We start from the raw sequence: 11889 nt of genomic DNA, 5'->3' as shown, positions 1-11889 counted from the left end.
CTAGAGAGTCACTGTTTGCCTCCCCCGGATGTTCCTGTCACAGAATATCAAAGGATTGCAGTCTTTTTGAAATATAATATGATATTTCCACTCCCATAAACACGTTCATAATTCTCTCTTATTGCTGGCTTTGTCTGCCACATCCTTTTGCAAGAACACTTCCCATTCCCTGCTGTGTCTTTGCACTTTCTGCAACCTCTCTTTAAGTTGTTTTGCTTTGATTTTTCTCCATTTTTTAGAGACACTTGAAATGAGGTGAAAAGCAATTTGTACATACATGTGTGTTGGGGGAGTGTGGCTGTGATAAGGGACAGGGAACTGGAGCTCTTGGACAAAGATGGATGATGTTTTTCTCACCCGAAACCTCGCTCCAAGATTACAGTTCCCCATTCTGTTTTTGCACAGCATCCAAGCAACTTCTTTTTAGTTTGTTTTTTCTTCCTTTCAAAGCTGCATGTGGAATGTTTTCCCAGTAAATAGAACAGTATTTTACTTTGTGTTACAATCCTGTTCTCTCACATTCAGTCAGTTGTTTTGTTTTGTTTTTTTTTTTTCAGCACACCCACAAGCTTGTAAAGAGCCAGTTATGAAAAAGCATCATCATCTCACACTGTAGACACAATAGCTTAAAACCTTCCACCATGTTAAATGAAAAACAGTCCCTTAATCCCTTTAACATCTGGTAAGTCATTGACATGAATGGATTACATGAACTGGGCTATATGTAGTTTTTTTATATGTAGATTGCTACCATTAGCATTAAAAACTATGACAACTTCAGCATCAAACTTGCAGACTGCGGTAGAGAGCAACACCAATGTGCATTCTTGCTTCTTTCCACTCATGTTACGCTGTTATCCAACTAGCACCAGCCAGGTTGGCCTATGCAATCACTTTTTGATGCTCACTCTAAAAAAAGGATTCTGGAGGTTAGTTAGTATAACATGAGCTTTTACAGCATTAAAAAAAATACAATTTGTTAAATGTTCATTGTTTTATTAAGTTGATAACTTGATTCAAGAAGTTGATCAAAATAAAAAAAAAAAAAAGCAGATTTTGGATAAGCATTTCTGCCTTCACTTAACAAAGAAAAGAATTAAGTTGGTGAAACGTATTATTGCATTTCAATATGAAGCTAATGCAGCCTATCTCGTGTGCGGATAAAAGCAGAGAGAGTGACGCGCCGCCATTTTATGCTGCCAGACCGTCCCACCTACAGAGAGGGAGAGACAAGTGAAAGTCAAGGTTGGATTGCTTGGTGAGTAAAAATTGTTTTTAAATTCTCCATGTTATTCACAACAGAAAGTAACTATCAGCACGGTGCAGTGACACAACACTAAAACTGAAATGTCCGCAGCTAACTCAGTGTTTGTGGTACCTGTTGGACTTTTAGCCACCTAGCTAATGCCTTCAAAGTGACTGAATTTCTAACATTAGAAGTGCGTTGGAGTCGGCTGAAGTTATAAGGAGCCTGAATCTTCATCCTCCGAGCTTTCACACACATTATCAGCTGGCATTGTTGAGATATTATATATTAAAAAGAAGCGCTAGCCGTTAGCCGCTAACGTTAACAACGATAAATCGATGTGAACAGAGAAGCGCTAGCCGTTAGCCGCTAAAGTTAATAACGATAAGTCGATATGAACAGAGACGCGCTAGCTGTTAGCCGCTAACGTTGTAGACTATCTTGCAGTGGAAACGTGGTCTGTGCGGCACAGCAGGCTCTATATGGACTCTGCTGTTTGGTTTGGATGTTATGAATGTAAGTCAAAGATAATTTTAAGGCCAATGCAGCGCATCTGCAACCATGTCCCTCACCTGATATTGCTTGTTGATTGTAATAAAAATGGATGGATATAAGCTAAGTTGAATTTTGACAGTAACATTTGAATTGCTATGTCTAATTTATTCAGACGTAAGTGAAATAAGTTACCAACAATTTGCATTCACTTTTCTGAGAAGGAAGGTTAACTAACTCGTTGACATAAAAATTGAGCTGGCTCAACATAATTTAAGCATTTAAATCATGTTGGTTGAACTAAATTAATTGAGTTAGTTCAACTATAAAAGTTCAATAATGGCTTAGTTGGAATTACTTAAAAAGATAAATGTAAGTTGTGCCAGTGTAATTTGTTGGAGAGTGCCTTGAAGGAGTTGTGCTGTTATGAGCTCTTGTATAAACGTAATAATTGCTGAAGCTGGTTTTGGCCATCACCTCTACCACCCAAGAATTCAAGTGCATTTGAAAAGTAACATAACAAACATACCAGGCACGGGCTCAAAATATGCATTTTACTATTTTTCCGCCAGTGTAACTTTGTGCGCGCGTGTGCGTGCGTGTGTGAGAGAGAGAGAGAGAGAGACGATAATGACCCAAGGAATCAGGTGTCCCCCTCGGTGGCCCTTTGAGCAACATCTGGAAGCTGTCCCTCCATGGTGACATCACACAACCACCCTCGCCTTTGACCCCAAACCGGCTAATTAGCAGCATGTCCCTCTATAGCGGCCGGGGTGCCCTCTTTCTTCTCTCGCCATCCTCCTCACTCCCACTCTCCACCTGTTGCCTCGTGTCACTGCGTTTGAGATTGAAACTCTGAGAGTGAGAAAACGGTCACCCAAAGGTTTCTTCAGCACACAGAGTATATTACGTGTGTGTTGTGTTCATTCACAGCTATGATATGTCTGATGACCGAATAGTCTTGGCACAGTGTGACACATTTAAAACGCCATTTTATTTTGATAATTAAAGTCATTGCGAATACAAATAAAGGTTATGATAGTATTGCATCTGGGTCTGTCTTTTATCAATAAACAGGAGAGGGAAGTTCCAGTCTTTGTCATGGGCTATTTTAGTTCATCTGCCTCTCCCTCACTCTCTATTACTCTCTGCTGGATCCATGTATCTCAGAGGTGATCATCAATCTAGCAGACTCTATTATTACTTTTCCACTAAGTGCTTTGATTTCCAGCCCACCCAAGAGATTAAGTCCCTCCTTCCTCTTCCTTCTGCCTGCGTCCCCTCACCTATTTTCCCCTCTCTCCCTCTGCTCTATGTAGCTCACGACAAAGAACCCACTGAACTTCGGTCATGGGAACTTCTTTCCAATTTGTAATATTTCTTCCTCCGTTCTTGTCAAAACTTTAAACTTCACCAGTGGAATGATTACAGCTCGATCAACACTGCTGCACTGATTCTAGAGGATGATATGTTGTGGTGGTGCATGTTTAAAGGCACCATGACACCGGATGCGAAGAGGTTAAAGGTCAGGTCTCAAGAGACACACCTCTTATCCCTGCACACACTTCAGCTGTGCGGGAAAAGGCATTGTGTTCACACATACACATTCATGATCCTGCATCCTTGCAAAAAGGATCTGAAACTTCTAGTAAAATTTAAATTATGCAAACATTTTGAGTCAAAACATGAGATGCCCTGGAGCATGAACAGTGTTCTCCTTGTACAACACAACCTTTTCCACTTAAAGCAGCTCAGGAAACTTCTTTGGACTTAGACCTGAGTGGACCGGTGCATGGAGCATCAGTGTGGAATGATGTGGAAGGCCAAACAGAGGATTGTGGGTGCTAGGTATCCATTACATCAGAGGGGACCAAGGCGCCAGCTCGCCATTCGAGACATGACACCCCCGTCCTTGCACTTTATCCTGTTAACTAGCAAGATGTGCTGAAAGTTACATAGGCCTTTTGAGTGGAACAGACTGAATACTGAACACACTTGTATTGCATTAGAAAACCCTCAAAATTATGTAGTCTATAACTCTCACATTTTCAAAAATATTTTATGGTTACATGTTTAAATTTAAGGAGGAATATGACCTGTTAAAGATGGCATGCAATATAAAAACAATGGTTCATTTTAAAATGTGGTTTTGTGTTTTGTGTTTAAAATTAAAAAAAAAAATAATAAGTTTATCCCAGTAACAGTATATACATTTTATGATGGATGTTATTTGTCTTTGTTTTTAAACAATCTGTCAATCAAATTGAAGTAAATATGTAGGCCCAGTCTTTAGACTAATGCACAGAGTTGTAGCATCATAAATGATTGGTTTTTAGTTCTTTCATGTCAGCAATATTTATTATTAACCAAACTTGTGTTTATTATATTTGGTTTCTCACATTTTCATGTAGAAGTTTCATTTTTTACTTTGAATATTTGACTCTTTTTCTTTTGCTTTTTTATAATTTTTATTTATGCATTCCCTTAATGTTTCAAGTCATTCACAAAACCCGGTGAAATTCAGGGAATCTAGAAATTGTTGAGGTCAAAGTAATTAATCTAAATGATAGTTTCAAAGTGATCAAAGGAATAATTCTGTGTTTTAAATGAGCAAACCATTGTGCAGTTTGCTGGGGATCCATCCAGGGTCCCTTGGGCTCCAGCTGATCTCGGTGCCGGTGTCTCCTCCCAGCAGGAGGTAACGCCCTCTGAGGCCATGGAGATAAAAACTCTGTGTCTCTCGGCTCCGTCCACGCACAGTTTGCGGTTCATGAACGCAACACCCAGCTGAGCGTTAGTTCCCCACCCCTGTCCGATCCCGTCCAGCCTCCTTCCCGCTCCCATGTTTTGAGCCCCCTCCTCGGTCGGAGACGGTTCACCATGTCCACCGGGTCTCTCAGCGATGTCGACGACGAGCTCCTGGACGGCATCCTGAAGTTCGGCTCCTCCGGTAAGGACTCCAACGAGAGCACGGAGGAGAGCTCCAACTGCGAGGGCGCCTGCGCCACCGACGACCGGAGAGACGCGCCGGGCAAGAAGAGGAAATCGTCGTCGTCCAGGAAAACGGCACCCAAGGGTGTGGCGCAGCAGGAGGGCAAGCAGGTGCAGAGGAACGCGGCCAACGCGCGGGAGAGAGCCAGGATGCGCGTACTGTCCAAAGCTTTCTCCCGGCTGAAGACGTCCTTACCCTGGGTACCTCCGGACACCAAGCTCTCCAAGCTGGACACGCTGCGCCTGGCGTCCAGCTACATCGCGCACCTCCGCCAGATCCTGGCCAACGACAAATATGAAAACGGATATATCCACCCTGTGAACCTGGTGAGATCTGGGCATCCATGGAGGGAAAAAAAAACAAATTAAAAAACTTGGCCTATAAAGTAGAATGGGTTTTTTAGGCAAATGAAGTCAGTACTCTGACAGCAAAGGGGGCTTTGAACGTGTCTCAGGGGAAATAACAGTTTTCTTCTACATGATTCTTACTCAGATTGTATTATACATAACCGAGATTCTTTAAAGGTGTCAGGGGTTGAATCTGGCCGCAGCAGGCCTCACATGGTCTACAGCAGCAAGGTGCCAGATGTGGGTCCAGTCAGGCAGGTGCAGGGAGGGGAAAACATTTATGTTGGTTCTTTATTCAAACTGACACGTAGTGCTTTCAGTACTAAGCATTAAATGAGTAATGAATTCTATAAAATCTCAAGGGGCTTAAAATAAAGCGAGGAAAAAAAATTTAAAATCTGATTTTAACACAGTGAGCCTGCTGTGATTGAAGTGACTGCAAATTAATTGATTATATACATATTTGTAATTCGGTGCTTAGGAGCTACTTTATATATATATATGTTTATAGAAAGCACAAGTCAAATAATTCAAAGCTTTTATAAAATTGTATTATTCGTTGATTTGTGGCTTCATTAAAAGACGTTGTCTGATCTAACGGTTGTTTTCTCCCGCAGACATGGCCTTTCATGGTCGCAGGTAAACCGGAGACTGATTTGAAGGAGATGCTGAACACAACACGGTTATGTGGCACAACAGCGTCCTGATGCAGCAGCGGACTGGAGGGAACAATGATTTTTACCAAGAAGGAACAAAGAAAAGACACAAACACAAAAATCCACAGACTTTGAGTGGGGATAACGGAGGGAGCGTGTCCTCTCTCCATCGTTCCTGTAAAGACGAGCTGAAGCTTTATTTAAATAGACCCTCTCACTCATTGTTGTCTTTGCTGGTTCAAAGATAAACTGCGTATTCAGTTCCTGATAATTTTTTATTGTACTCTGCAGATGCCTTATTTTTTACTCGTGAAGGCCTATTTGGACGGCTGTGCACACGCTCCTCTGATTGTTGTACAGATAACGTGTATATAAATATATTTGTATCACTTTTACACCATGTCTGCTTAATGTATTTCTTCTCTTATTATTATTATTATTATTATTATTATTATTATTATTATTTCCTTGTGTGGGCCACTGCACTGACCTCCAGTAACCTCATCACTCCCCTCCTTCAGAATAGAAGAACCTGAGCACCAAGCAAGCGTCCGCGCAGATAAGTCTCTCTTTGTTGTTTCTAAAAGATAACACCAGACGTGGCTGTCATTACAAAAACAAACGTTCGCCTTCAAAGATTGTTGGGGATGTGTTAGTGTTTCTTGTCAATGGAACAAGTCAAAACCTTTGGAACCATCGGCAAATACTGATAGAATTTAATATGGAAGTCATACAAAAATCATATATATTTATGCATTTGCAGATCACAGTTTTTGAAGCTTTATTTAATTACAAAAAAAATCACAACATTAAAACTTCACATCATGTTAATTGGTCGCTGAGTGCGCTGATTGGTTAAGACGGTGTAGGGCTCAGCCAATCACAGGTGAGCTGTCTCAGGACGTTTCAAGTGGTTTTTAGAAATGGTAGACTTTGCACTCGGAGCTTTAATCCCGCCCAGAGCAGTTGTTTTAATTCGCCCGGGTTGTGACCGCTGTGTTTACATCATGAGGACAGTTATTTATGCAGACTGACACACGGCCCCTCTCTCTCGCTCTCTCTTTGTGCTTTATTGGGATGAAAGCAAAGAACTACAGAGGATCCCCTGAGCTGCCCACAACATTTTGTAACTCACTTTACATTCAGAGGTTATGCTCGAATAAAACACATTAATCCTTTTAAGAAACGCAAGATCGACGCATTGGTTTGCATATTTCAGTGTATGCAAGCATAAAATTACTGTGGTTGAAGTTCCTTTACTAAACAGCAGTTTGAGATATCTTCTATGTTTCACCGCCTCTATATTTTTTATTAATCTGAGAGTAGCTCAATTTAAATTTATACCACCTCCAAACATCTACAGGGAGTGAAGTGATTGCACAGTCTCTATAGACACACCGGGACTCACTGTATGTAAACAACATTCACAATTTTTAACAAAACATAATGCTGCACTAGTAGTGATGTTCATATAATATACATAATGTAACACTTTTGTAACATCTCTGCTTCACTGTGATATTCCTATTTAGAGCAAAAAATGAAAAATTATCATCATCATCCACCACTGGTGAGCACAAAATGGTTTAATTTATGGGATTATTCCACATTAGATATTTTTTAGATTTTTTTTAGTAGATATTTTTAAATAGATTTTTCCCCTTTTTTTTTTAACAGGATCTAATGGTTCTCGTGTCCAGATTTCATTAAAATTCATTCAAATACAGTATTTACTTTTCTAATCATGTGCAAAGTCCCCACAAATTGGATTGGTGCTTTTTCAGAGCTTGAAGCCACTTTTCAGTAACAAGTCAAAGGGAAAGGACAGTACCAGCAATCTTTCAACAAGAACAATAAGATGGAGGGCTGCAGTAATAAGAGTCCCACCGACATCTCTTCAAGGACCCACACCTAATACATCAGCGGCCTCCCCGCCACCCCAATGGGACCACCGTGGAGAAAATAAACTTGGCCGCCTGTCTCCTGGGGCCAGCTGCAGAGAGCAAGACAGGACGAGTGATAGCAAAAGGAGGGAGGGGTCTGTATGAGAGCAGGGCTGGGATTCCCATACTTGCTAATTGTTTTGTTGGACAACTGCCCAAAATGTGATGTGAAAAAGTTCCACGGTCTGAGGGGAGGACAGAAATCACACTGTGTTCCAGCTGATCCCATTATGTTTCCCATCTCCCCTCATTGTTCCTTCATTTCATGATGTTGGCAATGCAGCATAATAGTGTGTAGGTTAAAACCAACTCTCATACGTTCCAACATCTCTCTCTCTCTTTGTCATACCTAAATATTGAGCGCATGCTTTAGCTTAGGGAGAGGAAGCTGTTTTTCTGTTTACACTGATATATGATATTTTTACATTGAAGGTGTGACTCTGAAGACCGTGCCAATCCCTCTAGGTTACATCATATCCATTTCATTACTCCCCTAACTGCCCTATAAGCATCCCTCCCACATACATTTTTCTGTGCACGCAGTATTCTCAGACTGCCATCTTCTGGACAAAACTTAGTTTTTGGGTAATCTTCTATCCCAATATTATTCTCTGTTATCTCATTTTATACTGCAAAATTATGTAACCATTGTACACACACAAAAAACTGTGATTTTTTGGATATTAATCCTCACACTTCACAAGAGACAATAATTTATTCATTAGGATTGGCTGGAAGACACATTGACAATTCCAGCATATGATTAACAAACAAAATTGAGCATTCACTATACAGGTTGTTATTAGTTGTATTAATAGCTTTTCATTTGTTCTGGATTTTAATGAATGTTTGAAATTATATTGGATCTTCATCAGATGGTGAAAAGCAGGAAGCCACTGAATGTGGTGTGACTGTTGGCATTGTCAAAGATGTTCCCATTTTCTGGGAGAACAGCATGTAGCTCATCATCGGCATTCATCTCGAGAATAACAGCATTAGAAAAGTACTCAAAATGAGTGTAATCAGTTTCTGCTGTCTGTACATTATATAATATGGACCTCCCGTTGAGGTATAGCTTCAGACCTATTAAGTTTCCCTTGGTCTTTGAACCACATACTGTAAATCTAAAATAGTACAGTCCTTTCACAGGTGCAGTGAAGAAACCAGTTGTTGGACTGTAGGCTTTACCAATATTGCTGAAGACCTTGGTGAACCTTAGAACTTTTGGACTATTGTAAGGCCCTACATTTCCTGAGTTTGTCAAAGAAGCATAAAATGCTACCTTTACATTATCTTTGATCAGAGTAGCCACTTGACTCTCAGTGGTGTTTGCCTTGTACATTAAAAATGAAAGTTCAACATCTTGGACTGCGTTCTGGTCCTGCACGTTGTCTGTCCTGCGCTTTAGGAGCTGCAGCTCGTTTTCGTTGAGTGACACTCTGGCTTGTGTCAACAAAAGGTCAGCCGCCTGGTTTTCAAGGTCAACCCTCAGCTTCTCTAGTTGGTTTTCCTTAATATCAAACCTCCCTTTGAGAAGGGTCAGCTCTGCGGCCTGCTCCGTATTTTCTTTCTTCAGTTCTTCTCCTTGCTTTTCAATGGCTGTCAGTCTTCCTTCCACGGCAGTGTGATCTCCCTCCAGCTTGTCCAAGCTACTTTTAGTGAGGGCCAGGTCCAGTTTGTGCTCATCTGTTTGCAACTCTGTCTCCTTCAGCCTGGTCTCCAAGTTCCTCAGCTCCACCTTCAACCCCACCACCATGTCCCTTAACATCGTCAACTCATCCATAATGTCACTGTTGGTGTTGCCCTGGTCAGCGAATTGGTCAGCTGTGGTATCAGCGTTCACAGCACCATTGTTAGCCAGGAAATCTTGGAGTTTGGTGTCCTCTCCATAACTTACTTGCACCAACAAGCAGAGTAGCAAAAGCTCCAAAGATAAACCTGCTCGCATTGTGCCATTCACTGTTCACTCTCTGGGTCAGAATGGAGATATGTGTGGTTTGTTCACCTTTTATAGGCAACACAGGTTTTCTAAAAATTTGTCCAACGATAAACCAATAGCAGGCTGTTACACACGGTCATGTGATAGTGATTCACCAAGGAGTTTTCATTGGTTTATTTTGGGCGGTGTGTCCCTCTGTCCTTCTGAGCTGATGCAGAAAAAGGCCCGTTCATGTCCACTAATAGGTACTCGCTTTTATGAAAAATAACATTTGACATTATTAATTATTAATAATTATTATTAATAAAATCTGGGGGCATGCTTTGCTGAGGTGTGGTTCTCCATGGTTGTTTTTCTAATTACATAAACAGTCCAGAAATGATCAGTACTACCTATTTGAACGATTTCTTGTTTACTCCACAGTTTCGTCTCGCTCCATCAGTGTTTTTCCAGTGTGCACTGTTTAGTTAGAAATATTGCCAAACTGTTTTATCAACCACATGTTATAGCTCTCACCACAAAAAAGAAGAAGGTGGGCAAAGCCAGCGGTTTGTTGTGTGCAATGGGAAGAATATTTGTTGTCTTATAGGTGGCTTGACAATCTACTTAAACCAGGAGATGGCAGCAGAGGTGTACAGTAACTACATGAATTTAGCATTGGAGTGGGGGCTGTGGGGTGAAGTGATCAAGGGAGGTGTATGGTTAGGGAGTGCTGACTGCTGGGACCAATTTACCTCTACTGCCTGTAAAAAAAAAAAAAAAAAATAGACCCGGTAAGTGCTGGACATTAGTATGCCACTTTAAATTACGTAAAGCTCTGCGGTCATCATGCATTTCTAAAACTGGCCGATTTACTAACATGACTGAGGTTGGGGAACAGCTGGTGGTGGTGTCAGTTCGTATCAGATGGCTGTGCTGCCTGGCACAGCAGCTACTGGGAGCACAGGAGATGCCAAAGATAGCTGGGGCCTGCCCAGATCACCTGGCCATGCTTATTGGCATGCTCACACTTGTGTGTTTGTGTGTGTGTATGTGCGTCATTGGTGGCACTAGTTAGTGATTATTAAAAGGAGCACAGCAGGTGGCTTCCATGAAACTCCCGTCCTTTGCGTCAACACTAAGGACATCTTTGGAGATAACGCTGTCTTCGTCTTCTGCACGCTCGGCTCCCTTAACCCTACAACAATGACTTTGCTTGCGCACCCTCACACTCACAAACACATAGCTGTTAGGCAGACAGGCAGAACAAATGAATGTCCATCCTGCTCGGGTGCTTTTAACCATCCTCCTCCTTCTAACACTAAAAGTGAAAAACAATAAATTTTAATATGAAACCCAAACACAAGCACAAAGAGGTGTCCGTGGTGCTTGCCTTGAAGCCCTTGCGCATTCAGATTTATGTCACATATAGTGCTTTATATTCAGCAGACTGTAAAGGAATTTGACCTGAACATGGTGCCTTTCAGTCTGTGCCTTTGTATTACATTACAATAGTTAAAGTCATTAATAAATTTGGGGTGGCACAATATTTTATTCCTAACTCAAATGTTTATGTGATATCCGGAAGACAGATGAAAAATAAGATTTTACTACAACCTGGAGGGACACTAGGACATTTTATTCGGATCATTGAACTGCCTATAAAATATAGTGTTATAATTGGATGGCTTAGAGGCAGCATAGTGGTTAATGCTGTTGCCCCACAAAAAGAAGGTCGGGGGTTCAGTTCTGGGCCTTTCTGTGCGGAGTTTGCATGTTCTCCTGTGCCTGCGTGGGTTTCGTCCAAAGACATCATGTTTGGGTTAACTGGTTACTCTAAATTGTCTGTAGGTCTGAGCGTGAGTGGTTGTTGCTCTCTGTGTGTCTCTGTGTGTTGGCCCTGTGATGGACTGGCTACCTGTCCAGTGTGTACCCCACCCCTCACCCAGAGTGAGCTGGGATTGGCTCCAGCAACCCCACGACCCGGAAACGGGTAAGCAGTGGAAGATGAATGAATGAATGAATGGATGGCTTAGAGCTTAGGGAGTGTTGATAGTCAAATGTAATTTGGGATCAAAGAGCAAGCAAAGGGTAAAAGAGGTCACCCTCACACACATACATACACGTGCGCACACAGACACACACATCAATGGTGTAAGAGCAGTGTTAGTAGAAGGAAGGGGTGCCTGACTAAATGATGTTTTCCCAGGTGGGCACAATTACCTGTGTGTAGAGTATGTGTGTGTTTCTGAGGGTGTGTGCTCACAACCATCTGTACATGTGTACCCACGCGTG

At 41.6% G+C, this 11889-nt stretch overlaps 1 protein-coding gene across 1 annotated transcript; it reads left to right on the top strand.

The window, feature by feature from the left end:
• Positions 1 to 4520: 4520 nt before the first annotated feature.
• On the top strand, positions 4521 to 6016 carry tcf21 (transcription factor 21). Its single transcript, XM_029496859.1, has 2 exons — positions 4521 to 5056; positions 5695 to 6016. Exons 1-2 carry the CDS (start codon positions 4619 to 4621, stop codon positions 5782 to 5784), a joined length of 528 nt encoding a protein of 175 aa, XP_029352719.1. The 5' UTR covers positions 4521 to 4618; the 3' UTR covers positions 5785 to 6016.
• Positions 6017 to 11889: the final 5873 nt, after the last annotated feature.

This window comes from Echeneis naucrates, chromosome 24 (assembly GCF_900963305.1).
Source record: "Echeneis naucrates chromosome 24, fEcheNa1.1, whole genome shotgun sequence".
NCBI classification, from domain to species: Eukaryota; Metazoa; Chordata; class Actinopteri; order Carangiformes; family Echeneidae; genus Echeneis; species Echeneis naucrates.
Note: the sequence above shows the minus strand (reverse complement) of the source record. Positions and strands in the feature narration are given on the sequence as shown.

Coding starts and splice junctions, on each gene's coding strand:
- tcf21 (XM_029496859.1), top strand. CDS start 4,619: ATGTCCACCGGGTCTCTCAGCGATGTCGACGACGAGCTCCTGGACGGC. Junction 5,057..5,694: donor ATATCCACCCTGTGAACCTG/GTGAGATCTGGG, acceptor TTTCTCCCGCAG/ACATGGCCTTTCATGGTCGC.